General features: G+C 52.8%; 1 protein-coding gene across 1 annotated transcript in view; it reads right to left on the bottom strand.

Moving 5' to 3' along the window:
- The window catches only part of SPTB (spectrin beta, erythrocytic), a 124,981-nt gene that overhangs the window by 27,722 nt on the left and 72,897 nt on the right, over positions 1 to 24,362 (bottom strand). Inside the window, 24 exon segments of the mRNA XM_032618660.1 lie at positions 3 to 266; positions 1,635 to 1,781; positions 3,481 to 3,571; positions 3,662 to 3,864; positions 4,326 to 4,412; positions 4,414 to 4,680; positions 4,682 to 4,702; positions 4,704 to 4,835; positions 4,837 to 4,869; positions 4,871 to 4,912; positions 4,914 to 5,088; positions 9,709 to 9,846; positions 10,906 to 11,773; positions 12,385 to 12,535; positions 13,468 to 13,770; positions 14,688 to 14,846; positions 15,943 to 16,060; positions 17,855 to 18,042; positions 18,867 to 18,979; positions 19,352 to 19,467; positions 19,765 to 19,845; positions 20,244 to 20,335; positions 21,325 to 21,498; positions 22,772 to 22,923. Coding sequence (XP_032474551.1) covers positions 3 to 266; positions 1,635 to 1,781; positions 3,481 to 3,571; positions 3,662 to 3,864; positions 4,326 to 4,412; positions 4,414 to 4,680; positions 4,682 to 4,702; positions 4,704 to 4,835; positions 4,837 to 4,869; positions 4,871 to 4,912; positions 4,914 to 5,088; positions 9,709 to 9,846; positions 10,906 to 11,773; positions 12,385 to 12,535; positions 13,468 to 13,770; positions 14,688 to 14,846; positions 15,943 to 16,060; positions 17,855 to 18,042; positions 18,867 to 18,979; positions 19,352 to 19,467; positions 19,765 to 19,845; positions 20,244 to 20,335; positions 21,325 to 21,498; positions 22,772 to 22,923 — 4,115 coding nt within the window.

Below are 24,362 nucleotides of genomic sequence, written 5' to 3' on the forward strand. Positions count from 1 at the left end.
GCCTTCAGCTTAGCCAGCATCCTGTTGACGCTGGTCAGGTCCTTGCCCAGGTCGTCCGACCGCAGCTGGTCCTCCATGGCCCTGATCCACTTGTTGAGGTCGGCCTGGGTCTGCGAACGCAGGTCAGAGCTCCTGGCGGCTGAGAGGTGCTGGGTCGTCTCCTGTGTGGTGGCCTGAAGCTCATCCCAGAGCCGGTGCAAGGCTTCCAGCCTCTGGGACACCAGGGCCGCAAACTGGGGCTTCTCCTCCATCAGCTGCTTTCCTTCCTGTGTGGGGAAGCAGGAGAGTTCACCCTCTGACCTTGGAGAGCCGCCTTGTTCCAGGTGGTTGCAAAGGGCTAACCGAGGGGAGGTCAGTGAGGCAAAGGATCTGCCTAGAACTCAGGTGAGGCTCGGCTGAAAGACTCTGCACCCCCAGAGTTATTTGCAGTAGAAGGTGGGACAGGGGAGCGTGTCTGGGGCAAATGACTCAGGGAGACTGTAGCATAGGGAGCTGCAGACAAGACCCAGCTAGTACTAAACTTTTTTTTAGTTATTTAAAAAAAAAAAAGATTCAAGATCCACCCAGGTACAACCACCATGGAAACCTCTCTGTGAGTTTGTTTGTTTGTTTATCTATCGTGCCGCGCAGTTTGCGGGATCTTAGCTCCTAGACCAGGGATTGACCCTGGGCCCTCAGCAGTGAAAGGGCAGAGTCCTAACCACTGGACTGCCAGGGAAATCCTTCACCCTCTCTTAATTGTCTTGCCAGAAGCTGTGCACTGACCTTCAGTGGTATCTTTTAGTTGCTGAGTTTGCCTTGTCTGGTTTTCACCCACATAAATGTATCTTTTTCGGAAGGTTACAGATGATTTGGGCCTAGGAATACCTACTTGCTAATAATAGTTAATATTTATTGAGTGCCTAATAATTGCCAAGTAATATTCTAAGTGCTTTAATGCTCACAACTCCCTCGGGTGGGTACCGTTATTATCCTCATTTTACAGATGAAGAAACTGAGGCGCAGGGAGGTTGAGAAGTCAGACAGCCTGGCTCGGAGCCTGCACCCTTAGCCACGATGGACACAGCCTTGTGTGGCCCTAGGCCCGCTTTTTCCAGATAGCCACAGCAGGGAGGGGCAGAGGTACCTCCCTTCCTATTCCCAGATCTAACTCCGGCCACATTCTGACTTGGGCCCCTGGGCAAGCTGGTTACAGGGGGGACCCTTGGTACGAATGACCACTCCCTGGTGGTTTGCCCATCCAAACAGTGAGGGTCAGTAGTCCCTGGCCCATTCTGCTCATCTCACATATTCCCCTGCCCCTGGGCAGGACAGCGCGGGGCCCTGGCGTGGATGATGGAAGGCAGACAGAGGTTACTGCCGTCCTAGCACTGAAGGCTGAGGCTCTGACTCTGTGTCCTCAGTGTCCAGGACTGTCCCCAGACTCAGGTGACCCAGAGGAGGCACCCATTCTGACCGGGTTTTATAAGACTGGACATATCAGGAGCTCTGAAGGTCTAACTACTATTTGGAGAAGTTTTTCATGCTCAGGTTCTACACCGTCCAGCAAGCTGCAGGCCAGTGTCCATGCCCTGTGTGAAGCGCTGCTCAGGGAAGCACCCGGAGCAGAGAGCCCAAATGCTCGCTCTACTCACTGCATCAATGTTCTCTAGCCACCCCTGGTGGGAAGCCAGCTCTGCCACGAACGCCTGGTGCTTCAGCCATTTGTTGTGAAGGTTTCGAGCTTCATCATAGGAGACATCCTGGGATGTCAGCAGCTTGTCATTGATCCAGAGAGTGAGCTGTGGGCAGAAAGAGTGGGTTCAATGGTCCCCGAGTGTCCTTCTTTGGCCAGGGGCCCAGGGCAGGACTGCCGCCTAGCTCTGGCTGCGGAAGAAGAGGACCAAGGGGAGGAAGTATGCGCACAGCAGAGTACTCCCCTCCAACTCTGGATCCCTAACTCCCAGCACAGGAAACTTAACCCGCGTTGTCTCAGCGTTAAAATACAGGCACTACTGTGTCTTCCCCTCTAGAGTGTGTGCAGTACGACACCAGGTATATTTATACTTCTCTCCCATTTCCAGGACCGAGGACAGGGCCTGGCCTACTGCAGGAACTCAACAAGTGTTTACTGAATGGATGTATAAATCAAAAATCAACCCTTTGGCAGTAGGGGGAGAAATCATTAATAAACACGGAGAAAATGTTCTCTGAGGAAGAAGCCAAGGCAGATCCTATAATTACCAATGAAGGAAGGACTGTGATGAGCCTCTGATGTTTCCAAGATGTCCTGGCACCATAACAAGCCTGGCTGGTACCAAGGGCAGAGGTGGGTGAAAACAAAGTCATTTGGGTTGAGAGGAAAGGGTATGAGGACGGAAGCAAGAAAGAAGTCAGGGGAAGCCCCATTCCACATGGAAGGACTGTTCACGGAAGGACCTAGGAGTGCAGGTTAAAGACCCTCCCGTACAGCTCTCCCCAGGCTGAGCGAGGAGCTTCTGAGTCAGCAGTTCTCCAACCAGAAGGTTGGTTGAGAATGCTGCTCTTTTTCACCCCCTAAGTTCTGGTTCATCTGGGCCCAAGTGGGGCCCAGGAGTCTGCATCTAACCAGAGCCAAGACTGGCTCCATAATTTGCAGGGCCTGGTGCAAAATGGAAATATTCAAAATTATTAAGAATTTCTCAGTGCTTTGTGACCACTAGAGGGGTGGGATAGGGAGGGTGGGAGGGAGGTGCGAGAGGGAGGGGATATGGGGATACATGTATACATATAGCTGATTCACTTTGTTATACAGCAGAAACTAACACAACATTGTAAAGCAATTATACTCCAAGAAAGATGTAAAACAAATTTTTTTTTTGAAAGTAGAATCTGCTAAAGGAAAACTATTAAAAAAAAAAAGTTTCGGGCTTCCCTGGTGGCGCAGTGGTTGAGAGTCCGCCTGCTGATGCAGGGGACCCGGGTTCGTGCCCCGGTGCGGGAGGATCCCACATGCCGCAGGAGCGGCTGGGCCCGTGAGCCATGGCCGCTGGCGTCCGGAGCCTGTGCTCCCGCGGCGGGAGGGACCACGGCAGTGAGGGGCCCCGGCGTGCCGCAAAAAAAAAAAAAAAAAAAAAAAAAGTTTCAAGATGGCAACAGGAGAGCATTAAACTAAACATGGGGCCCTTGAAAGCACGGGGCCCTGTATGAATGCACAGGTCACATGAACTTTCAGGACGACCCTGACCAGGGCCCTAGGTGACTCTTAATACAGATAGTCCTCAGGTCACTTTTGAGAAAGCCTGCCCTGGACTTGACAAATTAGAAGCCATCTTACAGATTTGAAAAAGAAATTGTGGAACCAAAGATTCTAGAGGATGAAGGACTTAAGCTGTCAAGTGCCCAGAGCTCCCCACTTATGGAATCTAGGACTCCTGAGTCTAGAAAGGACTTCCCACCTCTAGGACGCTCTGCTTCTAGAAGGAATCTCCTGCAAAGTGGCCAGCCTGGCTGGAGCCTCACCTCCTTGCAGTTCTGCAGGAAGTTCTGGAGCTCCAGGTTGTCTCTCAGAAGGACTGAGGCCTCCTGGGCCTTCTCGTCATTTTTCCTGTGCCTGGAAGGGAAGCCAGAGCCACAGTCACGATGGTGCTGAGAGCTGTACCACCACCCTACCGGGCCCCGTGACCCTAGGGGTGGAGGGTACCTGTCCTCAATCAGCTGCACCTTCTCCTTGATCTTGTCTGAGTAGAGGTTTCCTTCAGCTACCAGCTTGTTTCCAGAGTCCACAGGACTCAAAACCTTATCCCGGTTGTTCTCCATAGACACCAAGAATTCCTCAAACTTCCGGATCCTGGCCTCTGCAGCTTCTAGGGAGTCTGGGGGCTCCAAGTGAGCCAGAGTATATTCCTGTTGAAGCAAGTTTCCAGAACAGGCATGAAGACAAGCTGAGGAGGCGGGGAGGGCACCCGCCAGGCAGGCCCACCATGTGCAACCATGCAGGTGACGGCATGAATGGCACCCCCTGGAGCTGTGGAAGGAAGGAGCTCCCTGGGTCTGGTTCCCCCACCCCCACTCGGGGGCACCTGATCAACAGGACGCCTAAAGCCACACGGAAGGGTAGCCACCCAGGGAAAAATTCACTTTACTAGCCTCTAACTGGCCCAAGAACAAGACGTAGTCTGTGACACGGGGCTGGAAAGGGCACGTGATAAGGAATGAAGAGGAACTGTCCTCTGAACTAGTGGCTAGAGAGAGTCCAAAAAAAAGCATAATTTGGTCCCTGAGCCCTGCTGCAGACTTACGACATAAATTCCCTATTGCCCTGAGAGATGCCCCCTGGCCCCTGGCCCCTGAATGCCTCGCCCTACCTGGTTGCTGAGGATGGCTTCAGCCTGCTTGGCGTCCTTCTGGAACTCCTGGAAGCGAGGCACTGGGCAGAGGGCATGGCTGCGGCTCCTCCCACATGCGGTGCAGGGCATCCCAGCCCTTATCCAGGCCATCCAGCCGCTGGCCCAGGAGCAGGTACTCTGGGTCCGTCTGGCCATGGATCACCTTCTCTCCGGATGCCTTGACCTGCTGGTAGCTATTCTGGTGCCTGTCAATGTCGTCCTTGATGGCCGCATGCTGCTGCAGGAGCTGCTCGGCCTCTGGGAGGGACTCAGGCATGTCCTTGGAGGCCACGTCCTTCTGGGCCGTGGACAGCCAGGCCTGGAAGGCATCCAGGTTCCTGCAGGAAGGCCTGCAGCAGGGCTGGCTTCCCCCAGCGAGGCCTCCTGGCTCTTCAGGGCTTCCTGCAGGGCCTGCCACAGCTCCTCCACATACGCCTGCCGCTGGCCAATGTCCTTCTTCAGCTCAGGGTGTGACTCCATCAGCTGCTGCGGACTCCTGCCGCAGGGCACCCACGCGGGTCATGGATGGCGGCCACGTCACGCTCCAGCCCCGACAGCTTGCGCTGTGATGGCGATGACGCCTGTCAGGTCCCGGCCCAGGTCCTTTGTGGACTCCACCACCTTTGTCTTGTCCATCACCCACTTGCTGGTCTCCTCGCAATCCACACAGTAGCTGTGCACCCGGAGGGCCGAGTCCACAGCCTCCCGCCGTTCCAACACCATGGTCTGGAATTCCTGCCACCTGCCGAGGGAGACGGGGGACAGAGACACCGTCTTCCTTAACGCTTCCCACAGGGTGTCCCTTCCACATTTAGAAGGCACACCAGATTTCCCTTCCAGAGTCTCTCCTGATAGGCCTTGCACGCTGAAACAAGTCATCTATCCAACAAACTGTCATGAGTAAAATATGTTTATCCAATTTTACTCAAGACAACATAACTGCCAATCAGAGCTTTCCATCAGCGGGAGGTGAGCTGTGATGTTATTCCAACCATCAGTAAAGGAACACGGTGCTCTGTATGTAAGCTCTATATGTAGTTGAATTTCAGGCAAACGTACAGTTTCCCCAGAGTTTGAAAAATACAAGCATACCTTGTTTTATCGTGCTCCGCTTTACTGTGCTTCACAGATACTACAGGGTTTTTTTGTTTTTGTTTTTTACAAATTGAAGGTCTGTGGTGACCCTCTGCTGAAAAATCCATCCCTGGCATTTTTCCAACAACATTTGCTCACTTCATGTCTCTGTACTACTTTTTGGTAGTTATTGCAATATCAAACTTTTGCATTATTATATTTGTATGGTGACTTGTGGGCGGTGATCTTTGATGTTACTATTGCAAAAAGATTATGACTCCTTGAAAGCTCCTATGATTAGCATGTTTTAGTGATAAAGTATTTTAAATTAAGGTATGTACGTTGTTTTTCTAGGCATGATGCTTTTGCAACACTTAACAGACTACAGTATACTGTAAACAACGTTTATATGCACTGGGAAAGCCCCCACATTTGTGTGACTCTCTTTATTTTGATAGTTGCTTTATTGGGGTGATCTGCAACTGAACCCACGATATCTCCGAGGTACACCTGTCATGAAAATAATTAGAAACCTCCCATTATCAACCTCAAGAATGCTTTAGGACACAGGGTCCCAGCTTCCCCAGAGGAAAGCCTAAGACCAAGTTCCAAGTGCCCAGGGCCTAAGAAAGCCACCATGGTTCTAAAATAAAAAGAGTCCTGGTGAAGAGAAGGAAAGGAAGAGGAAGGGGAAGGAGAGCTGGGATTATAATTAAAACATCATCTTAACCTTCAGTGTGCAGGTCTGGAATGAAACTGGGGAGGGTGCAGATGTTGGGCAGATGTCCTGGGTTGGTCTGCAGCCACAGTAAGCTTCTTCTGAAGAGCTGCCCATTAGCCTGGCCCCGACCACCAGGGACACCTCCCGTGGACCCAGGTTTACTCATCCTGCATCACCATAATCTAGATGCACGCGATAGTATGCTGAACACACATTCGCTAATTGAGCCTAAACTCTCTTGAATATCCACAATGTATAAGCATTATGTTAGACTTTGGGAGGATACAGTCATAGCTAGACTTTGCTCCACGGGGTGTATGGGTTAGAGAGAAATTAAGACAAACTCACCAAAAAACGATAGTATAAAATACTACGTACATAGCGCATACCAGGCAGAGAGGACTAAGGGAGCTGTGAGGAGGGATAATAGCAATCTCATGGTGGTCATCTGAGCTGTATTTCAATGGGCAAACCTCCAGTGCCTCCACGGGAGTGATCTATTTAAGGATGGGGCCCTGAGTAGCTCGCTCATCTTTGTGGTCCCAGCACCGGGGGATGGAGGTGGAGGCAGGAGGCAGATGGGCTGGGCAGAGCACGCTGTGGGCGTTCCCAGGGTGACCGTGCCGCTAGTCTGGGGGTGGAAGACAGGCCTGCAAACAGAGGTGGGAGATGGGCCAGGAAGGATCGGGAATTCCGAGAGAGAGAGAGAGAGAGAGAGAGAGAGAGCGAGCAAAAAGAGCCCAGAGGAAGGATTGGGAATTCCAGGAAAGAGAGGAGGGAGAGTCCAGACGTGAAGTCCCTCAACTCTGGGTAGTTCTGTGCCTGGTGCACAGATACTGCTGAGGCTGGACCTCAAGGGAAGGGAGCAGAAGATTTCCTCCAAGGTGGTCTGAAACCACTGTGAAAGGATAGTGAGGCACTCCAGGGCTGTGAGATCTCCCAGCTCCGTCCAGAAGCCACAGGAGAGGGTCTGGCGGTGCCCTGGGCAAGTGACTCCGTGGTGATTTTCCAGACTTTTCCTGGTGTGGCCTCACTGCAGCCACCAGGCAGAGCCCACACAGGGGACAGGGTGAGCTTTGGGTCTAGTCTACCTCCTAAACCCACCTTCCTCTCCACTGCACCATCTCCAAAAGGGAGGCAGTTGATAGAACTGCTCTAGGCAGCACTGGCCAGACCATGTCAGGAGTCCAGGTTTGGTCCTGGGCCCAAGATTGTTAAGAAAATGTTGGTCCACTAGAATGCATGCGGTGGGAGATAATCACACATTCAGTAAGTGTTTGAATGACTCATATGTGCCGAGCCTGACAGAAGAGATTTTCAGTTTTGTCCCGGTCACTCATTCACTGTGTTTACATCACACAACTACCAAGTGCCTTGTGTCAGGCCCCGTTCAAGGCTCTGGGCATGTAGCAACAAACAAAGCAAAGTGCTCTCATTCGAGTGGGCAGAGACAAATAAGTGTTTAATCCATCAGGTGGTGACAAGTACAATGGAAAAAACGAAAGCAAGATAACAGGATCGAGGCAGAGGAGCTGGATGGGAAGGAGGTAGTGATACTTTGAATGGCGTGGACAGGAGGGCTGCTCCAAGAAGGTGACACGTGAGCTGAGGATCTGAGCGAGGGACTAAGGCAAGTGGATATTGGGGAAAAGAATATTCTGAACAGAGGGAACCTCAGACAGCAAAATGCTTGGTGCTCAGAGCACTGTGGACAATATATAAAGATACTGCTCTTCATTCGCTTACAGTCTAGTAGAAAAGTTCTTCAGGACAAAATTATAATACAAGGTAGAATGTGAAGCTTTAAGCCAGTCAAGGGAGGGAAAGATACTTTTTCATCCTGGAAACTGGGAAGGAGAGGAACCTGGACTGGCCTAAAAACAAGCATGATTTAGACTACGTAGTTGGAGGAGAATGCACTCTGTAGAGAGAACAGCAGCGACTGGAGGCAGGACGGTGGATGGGGTGAAGAATGACAACTGTCTCTAAAAATACTTGAAGAGGTCTTCCCTGGTGGCACAGTGGTTGAGGGTCCGCCTGCCGATGCAGGGGACACGGGTTCGTGCCCCTGCGTCCGGGAAGATCCCACATGCCACGGAGCGGCTGGGCTCCGTGAGCATGGCCGCTGAGCCTGCGCGTCCGGAGCCTGTGCTCCGCAACGGGAGAGGCCACAAACAGTGAGAGGCGCGCGTACCACACACACACAAAAAAAACCTGAAGAAGCTATCATGTGGAAGAAGAATCAGGGTAAGTTCCTGTTATCTCTAACGGGCAGAGCCCGATTTTCAAGGAGGCCAGATTTCCACTCCATGATGAGATCAACCTTTTCTACCCAAAAGGAGCTGCTCCCAAATGGGGTGTGCTCCACGGGGACGGGGCGAGCTCCCTATGCTTGGAATGTTTGTGCAGGATGCAGGCTGTCTGGGGTACATGGCTCAGGTACCTTTCAACACTCAGATGTCATGGAAAACCATTTTACCTTTTCACACCTCAGGTTCTCTCTCACCTGAGGATAAGTATCCTTGGTGTATTACACTTAGGGTGGTGTATGGCTTAGAGGTCTGTAAGATCATTCTCTGACCATAAACTCAACAAAGCAGCTGACAAGCTCTTCCTGTGTGTCGCGCACATGCATGCACATGCGTCCCGTTACCTCCAAACCTAAAAGAAGAACAAGGAGGCGTGCCCCTCCTCTGCATAAACCTCAGATTACGGAGGACCCTCCTGAACTACAGTCCCTTTCTTTGGATGCTCAGATAATAGTGGCTCCAAAGTCACCCCTTGCCTCCTCTTAAGCCCCGACTGTGCTGCTCCTTTCCTTTACAGCTGAGTCTTCCCTAACCCCACCTCCCAGGTTGCCTCGGGCAGAGCAGGGCTCAGGCACACGTGTGGGGAGAGGGACCGGGGTAGTGGGGAGATGGCGAACACGTCCCATTGTGCGTGTAGGACCCAGGGTAACAAACAGGACACAGGTGCGTGCTCTGTCCTCAGAGGTCCTCAAGGAACTCGTGGAAATTGCACCCTGTACTGAAAGCAGCCCCTCTCCAAAGGCTCCTTAGGGCCTGTTTTTTGTTCTGGCCACGAAGCGTGCTCAAGGCTTGCTGCTAATTCTCCTCTTCATTCAAGCCAGTCTCATTACCAATGCTACATTTTGGTGCCAGCAGGAGCTTTTTTTAATGGACAGTACTTAAGAGCTCTCAGAAAGCAATCTTCCCTGCCTAAGAACGTCCAGGGAAATGCGACATGAGTACCACATGGCCTGATTCTAACTATGGATGCACTCAGGACATTCGCTCCATCACTCAGCACATGCCTGCCCCAGGCACAGCATTCGCAGCTCTGTGAACAGGTCTCTCTCCCTCCCTGGGCTGGTCACCACACAGGTCTCTCCTCCTTACTGCTAAAGCTCCAGTGTCTGAAGGAGACTCTGGCTGAGTGAGGCAAGAGCTCTGAGGGTACAAACCTGGCAGTGCACAGCAGGCATCCTGACTACTGGGCCACACCCCCAAGGCTCTGTCAGGTGTCGGGAAAAGAAGCCCTTAGCCCCAAGCCCTACCCATACCCCACCTGGTATTCAGATGGTCCTGGCACTTCTTCACTTCCCCACTGCGTGGGTGGCTACTCTCTAACAGGCTGTTGGCAGCAAGGTTCACGCCATCAATCTGAGCCATCAAAGTCTTCATCTCCTGGTCCAGTATATCAAACCTGATGTGGACAGAGAAAAGGAGGATTGGTAAGGCAGCAGTGGCCAGTCTCCAGAACGTGTAGCTCTTGCTTTCTCCTTCCACCTCCTAAATACATTGACCAGGTAAGAGGGGAGAAAGGTGTGCTGACACACCCTATTTTCTGGTTCATGGGTCCAGTTTCATGGTTTAGCATTTCCTGGGTCAGGCTGGGAGAAAACTGGTTACTTATAAGACAATTGGCTAAACAGAGAGGTTTATGGGAAAATGAGGTGTAGGAGGTGTTAATCGCCACAGAGACTACATGCCACGCCTCCACTGCCCCAGCTGATGCTCATGGACCCTAATTCCACTGCCTTGACACCTGGACCTGAAGGATACCTCCCCAGCCAGGTGCTCCATCCCTGGTAGGAGAAGGCAGAGCTGCTGAGGGAGGGGCGCCGTGTGGTTATGAAAGCTGACTCTTCTGAGATAAGAGCCCAGGTCCCTCCAGCATCAGCGTGGGACCACCTTGGCATGATCGAGGAGTGACTTCTTTTCCTCAACTCCTTGGATTCTGTACTCAGGATGATGGGATGCCGCACAGACTGGGGGCACGCCCTCCCATGCCAGAGTGCCGATGGAATCCCAATAATGGAAACGAGAGTGGCCTTGCAGACTGGTGATTTACAAACTGGTCTCTGTGGCCCCTCGGGGTTCTGTGGTTTAGGGACTGCCAAAGAAAGCTAGAGCTTGTGGGATCCAGCCTCTCGCGCCCCCTTCACCACAACCACTCCACTTTCCACTGTGTTATATGTCAGGGGTTCCATCTACCATTCATTTGAACAAAGGCTGCTGTAGCTGAAAAGTCATCAAACACCTGGACCAGAAAGAGCCCCTTTGTCTTATTTTGAGGAAGGTCCCAGGGGGTGAAGTACCAAGCGCCACAGAGGCAGATTAGAACTCGTGACTCTCAGTGCCTGGCCTCTGTGATCAAGGGCGTCCTATGGCCTCTCAGAGACCCTTGTGGATCTGGAGGCTGTTCCAGCACTAGGAGCACAGACCGCGTAGGGGGAGGCGAGAGGGAAGGGCCGGCCCTGACCTGTGCTGCACGACCTCCAGGTCCTCCAGCGTGTCTGGGATGTCCATCTGGGCCAGCCACTTCCCCTTCTCGCCCATCCACAGTTCACAGGCATCCGTCTCCCCAAACACCGTGTACAGGTCCAGGGCATCCTGCAGCCTCTGCCGACGCATGTCCGCTTGGGCCACCACCTGCACGTGGAGATCCCGGAGGGCCTGCAGCCGGTTGGTCACATCTGGGGAATCCCGAAACTCTTGGGGGAACCCCTTGGCCTGCTTTTCCAGATGCTCCAACACCACGCGGTTCTCCTCTAGCTCCTCCAGAAAGTCCTTGTGCTTCTTGCCCAGGGCCTGTGTGGCCCCTTCATCCTGCCCCACATCTCCCGAGAGCAGCCGGTGGGCGTCTTGCAGCCAGGCCTTCAGATCGTCCGCATCGCCCTGGAACTGAAAGAAGTTCTCAGCGTCCTGGAGGTTCTTCTTGCGGAAGGCAGCCAGCTCCTTCAGCTGGTTCCACTGGGCAGACACCTCCTTGATCTGGGCCTCGATCTGCGGGTGCCCAAACTCCTTGCGTGCAACCATGCCCTCAGCCTCCTGGAAGGTCTGGTCCAGGTGGGCGTCCAGCCCGCGCAGCTCATCCTCGAAGGCCTTGTGCTTGCGCTGTAGGATGAGCACACTGGTCAGGTCCTTGCCATAGTCCAGGGAGGAGTAAATCTGCTCCTTCTCTTTGATCCAGCTCTCGGTCTCATCCATCTCCCAGAAGAACTTCCAGAGCCGCTTGGACTGCTCCAGCTGGGCCTTGCGTCCGGCTGCCGTGTTGCTCAGCTCCTCGAAGCACTGCTCCAGGTGGCTGACACGGTCCTGGATGACCTGGGGGTCGCAAGGCTGGTACCCTGGGAGGAATGGGAGGAGGGAGGACAAAAAGGGTAAGGGCTTCATCTGAAGGGCAACCTTCAGATCAGGTGCCAGGCTAGGACCATGTCGTCTAGAACCTGCCATCTCACTGGGGCTTTGGGATTGGATGCGGGGGGTCCCAGTTCCCAGTTGCTTAGAGGACGGGCTTTTAATTAGTTCTTTTTAATGAATTCCCACAAAAAATTCAGGAATAAGAGAGGTTAAAAGTTGGGTCAACTCTCACTAGAAATGCACAATGTAAAATTATTTTTAAGAAGAACCAGGCACAAATTTCAAGATGATTCTTCAAAGAGGCAGTGGGGGGTCACCTATCTGAGACCAGAAGCTGTAAACCTAAATTGTCTCTGCCATAACTTGAACTAGCAGAGAGAATGAAAGACGGAGCATGCCTTCTTGGTTCTTATAAATCCTTCTGATTATAGATGGGCAAAGCAGTTGCCTGCCCTCTGAAGGATTTTGCTATCCCTCAAACTTCTTTCTTGCACCATTAGTTGATGAAAGAGGCAGAATTGTACAACTAGATTTATCCAAGCTGGGGTGCTGGAGTGCTGAGCCAGAGGCCTCAACAGGAGAACACCTGTGGCCTCACCTGGCTCCTCAGCGAACTGAAGAGTGGCTGTGGTGATCGCCTTCACTTTGTCCCCTTGGATGGCGATGTCAGCCTCCATCAACTTGTGTTTTTGGAGCAAGTCCTCGACCTCCAACAAGTGCTTCCCGAACTCGGCAGACAAGAGGTGAGCCTGGCAAAGAGGACAAATAAGGTAGAGGGAGCGAGGAGAGGTGAAGACACCCACATGCTAGGAGAAGACCCCTCTGAAGGGAGCGTCCGTGGCGTGCTGAGGCCAGGATGAGTCAGATGCAGCTGGAAAACGGCTGCTGCTCAGTGGGAAAGAAGCTACAGAGCAGGAGTTCCCACCGGGGGTGCCCATTAAAATCATTCAGGGAGGGCTTCCCTGGTGGCGCAGTGGTTGAGAGTCCGCCTGCCGATGCAGGGGACATGGTTTTGTGCCCCAGTCCGGGAGGATCCCACGTGCCGCGGAGCGGTTGGTCCCGTGAGCCATGGCCGCTGAGCCTGCGTGTCCGGAGCCTGTGCTCCGCAACGGGAGAGGCCACAACAGTGAGAGGCCCGCGTACCGCAAAAAAAAAAAAAAAAAAAAAAAAAAAAATCATTCAGGGAGCACCTTTCAGGAGCTCAAGCCCTACACTCAATCTCCTATGTGTGTCCCTGACTTGGGGCTTGGGCATGTGTATTTTTAGAAAGCTCCGTGGTCAGTCTGACAGCCACTGCGGTAGAGGGAGAGGAGACAGACTTCTTGGTGGCTCTGTGCCGGCAGGTCTGGGTTCCCACCAGAGTCAAATCGTGATTACCCAGAGCCTGATTCTCCAGGCTCCTGATGGATGTCTGCGTCTTCTAGGCCCTGCAGGTTGGCACCTGCGCTACCATGAACCCCAGATTTCTCGATCACGGGGAATACAGAAGATCTGGGCTGGAGCAGTGTGAGCTAAGCCGTTGAGAGGCGGATGCAGCCCGGTGCTGTGCTGCCTCGGATTCTCCACTCTGACTCAGGGAGGTGGGGCTGGGAGGTGCCTATGGAAGCACACTCCCATTGCAGGGCGGGTGCTGAAGCCCCAGGCGGACACGGGGGCGGGGGATGGGGGTGCCTGAACCCACCTTGATCTCGTCCATCCAGTCGATGCTGTGCAGCATGTCCTGGAAGAGCTTCTGCAGGGCCAGCGTCTTCTCAAGCCTCTGGCGCCGGGACTGCAGCAGCTCCTGCAGGTAGTTCCACAGGCGCAGGACGTTGTCCTTGCGGGCCGTGATGCGCTTCTGGTCGTGGTAATTCTCCCGCTCCAGCTCCTGGGCCAGGTCCTCCAGGGCCCTCACCCGCTCCTCGTAGGCAGCTGTGTCTGTCTCAATGGCCTCATGCTTCTTCTTGGCGGCCTCCACAGCTGCCAGGTCGTACCCGAAATTATCCTGTCCCCCAGGGAAGAAAACAGGCAGCTCAATCAGGCTCCCCCTGGCTGGTCCCCAAACGCAGAGAAACAGCGGGTCCCTCCGGAACAACTGCCAGACAGGAAAGCCCTTTCCCAACGAGTTACTTCTGCCATCTTTTTCAGCCTATCTTATCAGAGCCAAACTCCAAAGACTAAGTGTCTCACAAGAACCTTTACAAGAAGCTTGTGATTTTACCCACTGTGCCATCCTTGTGGGTAACACTGGGTGAATATTACTAACAGAGCTCTTTCACCACCTGCTAGCACTCACCACCCTGCCTTGTGCAGACCTGCCCGATTCTGGGCAGGAAGGGGCTTCTCACTAGGAATCCATGCAGCTGTACACAGATGGTTTACCCCCATGCCATCTGGGGTACATGCACACTCTCCAATTCTCTCAGAATGCTTGCTTTCTGGATGAAAGGGGAAATTTGATTCCAAGCTCCAAGTGGGAAGGAACAGATGCTCTCATGGAGAATCAGTCCCGGGGTCAGTTTTCAGCTAGTGAAATGTGACACAGCCCCAGAGGACAGAGTCCAAGGGGCATGTCCGACACGTACGAGGTGCACTGCTTTCATCACATCCCCGGAGGACCACTGAAATGTCAGCCTGAACTCTGGCTCTAGGTGACGCCACTGGCTCACGTGAGACAACTTTGGGGCCCATTTTTGGACTGTGTGGCTCTTTCCTAAAAATGAGGCTTTGTCAACCTGGGAGAGTTCCTTTTCAGATGTGAATCTTGATCCGCCCAGTCACAGGGAGCAGGGCTGCAAGACCTGTGGAGAGGCTTATCCTGCTGCCGCCACCGAGCGACCAGCGTGGGCTCCAGCCCTGCTGTCTACTGGGGGCTCTGGAAAGCTCCCCCTCTCCTGCAACCCCAAGTGCGGCCCCCTTTACCTGGGCCACAAGCCGCTGGTTTTCATTGAGCCACGTCTCTCTCATGGCAGCCTTTCGGTCAAAGCGCCGGGCCAACTGCTCTAGCTTCTCCTGCCGGATGAGCTCCTCCCTCAGAGCCAGCTCCCGCCGGTACTCAGCTTCCTCCAGGCTTTCCCAGGCCTGCACGAGGGGCAGAGGAGAGCTCTTGGGATTTGAGGGTCCCGACTCTTTCACCCAACACTGAGCGATTTTTGGAATCTAGGCAGAGCCTAGATTAAAGCTCAGTGACAGCCTTTCGGCTTTCCTGTCTGGGCAGATGAAAGATTCAGAGGGCACTGGTCATGACCGCCCAGTTCCCTCTTCTCCCAAATGTGCCTCAGACTCTTGGTTTAGTACAGTATTATTTGCCTCTGTGGGTGCTCAGTAAATTCCTGTTGGCTAAATGGCCACCTCCATTCCACTGGAACTTCCAGGTGGTGGTAGGTCTCCAAACCTCCGAAATGTCACAAGGCATTTCCCTTCCGTTAAAAGTAGTCAATATTCTCCAAAAAACCTCAAGGTTCTATAGAGAATAGGCTATAAAACTGGCTCTGAAAAATGGACTCTGGGCATCTGAACAGGGAGCTGAACCGGTGGACAGTGGGTAGAGTCTGACCTCTCAGGGCTAGACTTAGCACCCTCAACAGCCAGGTGTGTCGTTAATAACACCACAGGAAGTGGCTTGGCTTAACCCTGTCCTGGGACCATTACATGTGCCCTTATGAGGAGCTCACTCAACCCACTGGCAAGCCTGCTGCATCCCCATTCTTACGGCAGCTTTGAGCTGGAAATGTGCAGCTACTGCCTCTTTTTCTTTTTTAATTTTTTAAATTGAAGTATAGTTGACCTACAATATTGTATTAGTTTCAGGTGTATAACATGATTCAATATTTTTATAGATTATACTCCATTTAAAGTTGTTATAAAATATGGGCTATATTCCCTGTGCTGTGCATTAAATCCTTGTATCTTATTTATCTTTCTTATTTATTTAGTACCTCCCCTTCACCTATCTTGCCCCTCCCTCCACCCCTGAACAGGGGGCTGAATGGATGCTTGGTGGGTGGAGTCTGACCTCTCAGGGCTAAGCTCAGATAGCACCCTCAATAGCCAGGTGTGTCATTAATAACACCACAGAAAGTGGCTTGGTTTAACCCTGTCCAGGGACCATTCCCTGTGCCCTTATCAGGAACTCAATCAACACACTGGCAACGTGAAATGGAAAACGTTGCTGTACCCGGTTGATGTCGGACACGAGTTTCCCATCATGGGGCGTGTACACTTTCTGATTGTTGGCTCTCATCCGTGACTGGATGGTAAAAAGTAGGACTTCTAGATTCCCCTTCTCCTGAAACCTGTCAAGAAAAAAGAGGTAGGGAGATGAGTGTCGAGATTCCCACAGCCAGTTTTTTTTTTTTTTTTTTTCCTAATTTTCTGGTCAGCCATGAGGCATGTGGCATCTTAGTTCCCCGACCAAGGATCAAACCCGCGTCCTCTGCACTGGAAGCGTGGAGTCTTAACCACTGGACCACCAGGGGAGTCCCAGCCAGTTGTTCTTTTTTAAGAGAACATGGAACCCTGGCATCTTGGAGCTTGGACAGCAAAACACATTTCTCTTAAAAAAGTAAAGAGGATCTACATAGGTTTACTTACCTGTTAAAAGATCTATCAATCTATCATACTCGCCAGCTGAGATCTAATAGGGGTTGAGTCTTTGCAACATAAACCAGAGAAAACAACTACTGTAGCATCTGCTTGTCATTTGCTTCCACGGAGGAATGGCTAACTGGACTGCTCTGGTAATTCCTATAGGTATCAAGTTTTACTAATCCATACAAAGAAACTCTTCCCTGTTCTGCAAACAGTTGAAGGCTTTTGACTAGCTCTTTACTCAGTTTTTTGCTGAGTGAGTCAATAAAACCATGTATGTTCTTACGTGGAAGCAGCATTATCCATGTAAGAACATATCGCACCGAGAGCAACTTTCACCTGAGTACTAATAAGTCAGCTCTCCTGACAACAATGCAAAAGCCCAGATGCTTCTGAGACGGGAGGAAAGGCTAGGCTCCGGGAGGACGTTAGGTGTAGGAGATGAGAACCCGCAGCAGGATGGATTTCTGGAACCCAGGGTCCAAGCTCCAGGTAACTGGGTACTTTCCCATTTCTGCCCGTAGCCAAGTATTTACCGACTTCTACCTCCATCACGCAGTAGTCAAAGATCAGCTGGTAAGCAAGGTCCCCACCCTGAGGCCAGCCTAATCCACCTATCTGCTCACAGGCCCTGCAGGAGGGCTGTGGCCTTGAGCACTGTCTACGCAGCCAGGAGATGCTACCCCTGTGTGCAGTGCCTGGTAGACTCACGGGGCATGTTATCTGTATTGGATTTAGGACTTTAAAAGTGGGTTAGTGTCAGGCCAGAAATCAGATACTTGTTTATAGTACATCCTAGACTCCGTGTCTCGCCTTTCCCTGCGTGCCAGTCATGAATGAATGAGCGGGGGAGGAACGAGGCAGAGGGTACCACCGATGAGCTAGAAATCTGTTTCTGGGGAGCTGGCCAAGCTAAGGGTGGGCGAGCTGGACTGCCCCGTGTCTGTGCGGGTGTGTGCGTGCACGTGTGTGCACAGTTGTGTTTGCATGTGTATAGGTGCACGTAGGTCCTGCACATGCTGGAGTGAAGCAGAGGTCCCGAGAGGCAGACTGAGTGCTCTGCTAATGGATGAGCAGTGACAGATGGGAGAGAAAGAAGGATGTGCTTGATGATCAACAAGGCCTCACGTGGAGAGCTCTGGGGCTGTGGATGCAGAGGTCATTACCAAAGAACAAACCCGCAGCTCAGTGCACAGAAGAGAGAGGAACTTTCCAGCACATTCTTTAAAGATACCCTGAAGTCTGAGATTTCACTGCTGCTCCCCTTCAGGGATCTGGGAAAGTATTTCTTTGGCTATGAGTCAGGGGTTACTCAATGCCCACTGCCTGTAGGCTGACGGCTTGGGAGCAGGGAGACAAAACAGGATGAAGAAGGTGACAGATGGACAGCTCTCTAACCTCCAGGAGCCGCCTCCCGGATTCCTTCTCCAGGCCCTCCAACCTTCTGGAGGTGGTTTCTCGGCCGTGATGCCCGCCCTCCCGAGTGCCCAGGCCCTTACTTGGGCGGCTTCTCCACGGTGCGGTAGGTACTGAAGGCCTGCAGCTGCTGCTGGACACCGGTCAGGGAGTTGGCGAACTTGCGGCTGTTCAGGACAGTGATGGTCTGCTCGATCCAGGTGAGCAGGTCTGAGGCCAGCCCGCTGTACTTTTCAATCATCTTCTCGGTCTCAATGGCGTGGTCAATTACCTAAGGAATCACCTTGTGACTCATCCTTGTCAGAAGGGCGAGGACGCCAATGAGGATGCCGACCGGGACCACAATCGAGGTGGTCCTCCTCCTTGCGAGCCCTGGAGCGTTTACGTTGGGTTTGTTCCCTGAGCCCAAGACCACTGCTGAGCAGGGGGCCGGACTGGAAGTGCGCCAGCAATGTCAGGAGGGACCTGGCTGTGCTCGGAACGGGAGCAGCTCCCCCGTCCCCAACCCTGTAAAAGACTGGAAAGCTGTCTGTGCTTTCCAATCCAGCCGCCAGAGAGACCAAGGTCCTGTTTATTTAAGAGTGGGTACTAGGCATCGAAGGCTTCCTGGCATTGTCTTTGCTAAACACCAGTGCACGAAGATGAATGAGAAATGGTCCCTGCCCTGGATGGGCAAAAGACCCAGCCGGGGAAAGGACTCCGGCACGAGGGTCCGGACAGTGGGGTGGCTTCCCTGTACAGTAGGCTGCGGAGCCTAAGAGGCATGAAATCACAATAAACTAACAAGTAAAGAGCCTGTTTTGTTCCTGTGGGAATGCTCACGAGACATGGGTCTGCAGGTGGAAGGTCGGCTCAGAGCTACGGGCTATGACCTTGTTTGGGACAGACCATCAACCTGTGTTGGAATTCAGCTTGGGAGCCATTAACCTGGCAATGCTTGGCTTCAGAGGAAGTTGGTGGGGGGTGATCTGCACCCTCTCCCACAGCTGGGGTCCAGGCACAAAGCTCTTAGGGTAGAAAGGGAGCATCTCAGTCAAGACCTGTGTGTGGCAAGTGAGGAAATGGTGACACTCTGGTTACACAGCAGCTCAGTACCTTGCCAACGCGCTTGCCCTCCACTGCCAGCACCTTCATCTTGGAGAAGTAGTGGTAAAACGCCACCACGTAGGTGATGATGGATTTCTCGTCAGGGTTTTCTGTGAAGACATCTGCAAGGGGAAAGGGTGGGCTCTCAGGACCAATTGGAAGTTGGAAATGTCAAGCTCAGGGGGTTCATCTCCCTGTGTCTCCAGCACGAAGTCCAACTATAGGCACCAAGTGACAGGCAAGAGTGGAAGAGGAATCGCCTGCGATTTTAGTGAGAGGATGTAATCCATATTAGGACCACAAAGAATGAAAGAGGGGACAAGGATGGAAAGACTACAGTGGGCTCCCAATCAGGCAGGGGAGGTGTCAGGAACCAGCCTGGGTCTGAAGAGCAGGCCGGAGCGGAGCCCTGGCCCGGCCACCGTGCCCACGGCTCTCCCAGCACGGCCCACACTCCTCCAGGCGCCCTGACGGTCTCGTGGGCGCTGGCTCACCTTCAGGGTCGAGGAGCGGGATGATGCCCAGCTGTCGCTCAGCCACGTCGAACGCGTGCTCCAGGTTGTGCCGGGCGTTGGAGTCCTTCAGCTTATCAAAATCAATCAGGTCGGGCCTGGGGACGAAACCAGACTGTTAGAGGGCAGGGGGCACGGCATCCCCACCAAAAGGGCAAAGCCCCTGGGCAGATGCAGGCAGGTGGCTGAGCAGGAGAAGTGAGAGGAGGAGATGGAACAGAGGAGGGAGCTGTGTGAGGAAGGGGGATTTAAGGGAGGCAGGATGCCGAGGGTGAGAGGAGAAGGCGTCACGGCTGTACCATTCCTGTGACGCCTACATGTTAAGTGCAAGGTGTCCCAATCCCCCCAGGGCTCCCTGGCTCCCACAGGGGTTCCTGCTCCGCTCCCCCTCTTACCGGTGCTTGTGGATCAGGGCGTTAAAGGCTAGGCCATCCTTCCAGCTGGAGGTGAAGTTGGTGACATTGACATGGGGGTAGCTGCATCCAAGAAAAGATTAAGAGCTAAGAAACAGATTCTTCTGGGGTCCCTACAAGTGTGTGAACCCAGGGCCAACACCTCAGGAGAGGAGTGGACTGGACCCTTCTTGAGCCCCTTCAACAAGAGGGCAGCCGTTAAGTCACACAAAGAGGCTCCCTCATCAGGTGGGCCCAAGAGACTCTCGCCCCCAACAGACTCCATGGTCTGACCCAGGCAATTTGGGGATAGAATCCTGTATTCCGGGCCTGTAAGAATCAGGTCCGGATAGACTGTGCATCAACTATGCCCAAATGGATGTAGTTCTGGGTGATGGCGTCTATATCCCTTGGGGACGGCAATGTTTGGGAGGCACAGGGGGTGGTGAGGAACGTGGTAGTGGCTGGTCCCCAGGGCATACCCTGCCGTCTTCATCTGACACCATAACAGCAATGCGTCCTTGGCTGAGCGTGTCTCACGACCTTCCTGAGTTTGGACAACGATGTCCTGAATCTGTGGGCACAGGAACAAGAGAGGGAAGACTTAGATTTGCATCTGGCCCAGAGTCTCCCTGCTCTCCCTGGAAGGCCTCCTCCGTCCTTCCTCCTCTGTAGCCATCCATCCGGTCACCAGCCCCGCAGCTGCCCTGCAGCCTGAGGCCCCGGGTCCTGGAGGCCTGTTTCCCTGCCTTGGTCAGCTTCTCCACGTCAGAGGAGACCGCTCCAACTTGAAACTCTAAGGGGAGGCCAAGAATAAACAGCAGGATGCCCTCATTCCTCCTCAGGAGGTACGATGCCACCTGGGCCATGGAACGGCATGAACGTTGGAAGGTACTGTATTTTGATGATAGCAGCTCCTCTTGCCTTTTCATCCTCCCTAATTCTGCTGTTAATACCGTTTCATCGTACACACCCTCAGAGAGTGAGATTGGACACCCAAGACCACTTGGGTGAGATCTTCAGGCCGGGAGTTGTGTGTTATCTTCCTTCTCCCTGCCCTTCCCTCCTCCAACTAGGTTCTTTCTGTCCCCAGACCAGCAGGTGGAAGGCTCTGCTTTCCTCCCCTCGTGCTTTCTAAATTCCTTACAAATAAGCAACCTTGAATTTCAGGGTGGGAAGAGAAAAGCTTCTGAGTGAAAAACATAAAAGCAGATCTTCTACACTCTTGTAATTTCTGAATCAAACTATTTAAAAACCAAAAAGTGACACATGTCGGGGGAAGGGGATGAAAGTAGGTCTTCCAAGCCAGATCTCAGCCCAGCTACTAATTTCTATCCTCTCTCTCAAAAGACTACGCTACTGACTGAACAGCTCGTCCTGAGCTTCAGCAACTTGGTGATGCACAGGATGGTTTCTCCTTCCTACAAGCATTGTCCCACAGGACGGGCTTCTAGCCTCCCAGAACGTGCAAACACTTGCACTTATTCACCATTTTATAAGATTCCCAAACCCAGTCTGGCCCAGGGATGCTCCCTCCACCCCCTCTGCCCCCCAGGAACCCACCTGGAAGCGGAGGATGATGGTCCAGATGAGGCCCAGGACCAGGCGGTGGTTGCCGTCCACGATGTCGTGGGAGCCCATGTTCTCCAGGTGCACACGCTGCTCCTTCAGGAACTGCAGGGCCTTGTCCACATTCTCCAGGCAGTGGATGCGCATCTTCCCCTTCGTGGGCTTTGGCTGAGGGACAGCATTGCCCCGTGGGCATGGAAGAACCTCATGGTCACGCCTGGACCAACTCCGGTCATCAGCATCCACCCTCCATGCCAAACTCCAACTCCCATGCTCACTCCTTGACACTTTTCAACCCCATCCTTTCGGCAAAGTTCTGAGGCTCCCTCTCTTGAGCACCCAGAGCTCTGCAAGTGTCCTGCATCAGTACTGTTCCTGGGTCTAAACAAAGGCTTCTGAGTGGGTGATAAGTGGCATTCAAATATAGTAACACAACAGGTAGTTCGTTGAGCACTTACTATGTGCTAGGCACAGTTCTAGGAACTGTTTACTGCTGATTGGTGATAAGAGTGGCTTTTAGTGTGGTGACTGATAATGGGTCCATTCTGCCATCCAACCTCCTCCCTCCCCACCCCCAAACGGCCTCAGCCAAAGCTCAAGGGGACCGCCATTGATGAGTAACTGCACCACCTGAAGGTTTCTTAGTGGTAACTCTCTCTAGTGGGGTAAGAGGCATTCTTCAACTTCAGCCTGGAGTTGAAAAGGCAACTGATGAATGTGGTACCTTTCATTTAAACCCTGAGGTCTTAGGCTACTACATCAGGTACAGGTATTGGTTTACACATGGGGGAAATGAGGCAAAGAAGGTCCTGCCTGATAGGCCCAAGGTCATAATGGAAGTAACTGAGCAAAACATGAGCCTTGATCTGGTTCTCCTGCAGGGGCAACGTTACCACCGGGTGGGTTACAACTAAGAGGGCCTGTGATAAATTTCCATTTGTTAGAGTGATGGATACACAGGAAAATATCTTTCACACTTTCCTCCTCGTTCCAGGAAGGAGGCAAATTTTTCCAGCTGGGTAATGGGATATGTCTTAGCCTGCGCAAGGAGGCTGAGGGTGGGCCCACTGCAGGCCAGTCACAGATAACCAGATGCCAAGAGGAGACAGTCAAGACCTCTGCACGTCTTCTGGGAGGAGCATGAAGGGGTGGGAGTGGCCAGAAGGAGGCAAGAAATTCTGAAATGCTTCAGCAAAATTAACAAAAGTTTTGATGATATATTAGATGGAAAGCCAGGCATTTATGCTGGGACATATTTAGATGAACACGTTCAGAGAACCCAGTCAGCCACACGGACACCTCACATCATTAGTACTGAAACCTCCCAAAAGAACAGGGAGAAATCTTGGAAGGCCATGAGAACTGGAGAGGCCCCCAGACCATGTCTGTCCTGAAGAGGGGACAGAGTACCAGCCACAGGGCCTGGGGAAAGGGGCTTTACCAGCATCTCTCCAGAGAGCACTTCCAACAGCCTGATGAGCATCCTCCCATCCCGCAGGTCCTTGTAGAGGTCAGTGATGCGGCAGGACACGCGCGCCAGGTGCGAGTTCACCCATTTTGTGAAGGTTTTCTTCTGAACGACTTCCCGCTCATCTGGGTGGGGAGAAGAGCCTTGGGTGAGGTGCCTGAGGTTGGCAGGGTCCATTTGCAATGTGACATGGGGCTGAAGGGTTTTTCACCTTAACCCCAGAGTTGCCCCATCCCTGGCAGAGGAGGTTGATGTATCTATTCCATCCCCTTCTGAGGAGCATTTCTGACCAGAGCGTAGCCTTTTGGCTTCACAGGTCCACGTGCCATGACTGGGGCAATGAAGAGGTAACTTCCACCACCACTGTATCAACATACCCCTAATCCAGTCACCTGCTTCCCTGTGCGCATCTGAATGCTCTGGACCACTGGGCCAGCGAGCTCAGAATTCAATGCCAAGTTCACCCGTCCACCCAGCCAACAAATATTCCCTCTGCCTAGAATGCTCTCTCTCGGACGCTCCAGCCCTCACCCCATTCACCTAACTCCTAGTCATCCTTTAGGAGTCAGTGGAAACAGTGCTTCTCCGGGAAGATTTTGTGACCTCTCGCCTAGGTTCTGTCTCTCCTTGTGTGCCCTGACCCCTGCATCTGCATTTCTCATTTCTCTCTCCTTATATTCAGATTAGTTGAAAGTCTGTCTTTCCTGCAAGACTGCAGGCTCCTTGAGCCCAGCAAAATCTGTCTGTCTTGTTCACTTCTAAATCCCCAAGTCCTGGAGTCTGGCACACAGTAGGTCTCCAGAGCTGCACTGTAGCTTACCATGCAGAGGTTTATTCAGCTCCTACGCCAGGCCTGCTGATACATAAAAGAACAAACTGCCTGCCCTCAAGGAGCTGCTGGCAGGTGGAGGAGAAAGATGTGCATGGCAACAGTGAGATCATGTGGAATGTGTGATCCATGTAGGGTGAAGGGTAGTGGGGGCTTGGGCTGGGGGCTGTGCATGGCACTAAGCTCTCCTTCGCTCCCGCAGAGTGGCAGGCAGGATTTTCCATCTTCAGACCCGGGAAGCTGACACGCCACCCCCAGCCTAAATCAGCCTCAGCCCAAACCTTTTTTTTTTTTTTTTTTTGCGGTACGCGGGCCTCTCACTGCTGTGGCCTCTCCCGTTGCGGAGCACAGGCTCTGGACGCGCAGGCTCAGCGGCCATGGCTCACAGGCCCAGCCGCTCCGCGGCACGTGGGATCCTCCCGGACCAGGGCACGAACCCGTGTCCCCTGCATCGGCAGGCGGACTCTCAACCACTGCACCACCAGGGAAGGCCTGGGCTACCTTTTAACACCTCTGTTAAAATATATACAGGGTACTGTAAAATAAATGCTGGTACCTATATGGTTAGGGCTGGGAAGCTTGATCAAGATGCTGGAGAGAGGACAGAGGCTGGGATAGCAGAAAGAATGGGGACAGGGTGAAAGAGAGAGAGAAGAGGGGCAGAAAAGATAGAAACAGGAAGAGAAGTTTGCTTTAGTGAACGGTCTGTGGCAACCTGCTTCTGGGCACTCTTGC

This window comes from Phocoena sinus, chromosome 2 (genome assembly GCF_008692025.1).
Source record: "Phocoena sinus isolate mPhoSin1 chromosome 2, mPhoSin1.pri, whole genome shotgun sequence".
In the NCBI taxonomy this organism is placed as follows: Eukaryota; Metazoa; Chordata; class Mammalia; order Artiodactyla; family Phocoenidae; genus Phocoena; species Phocoena sinus.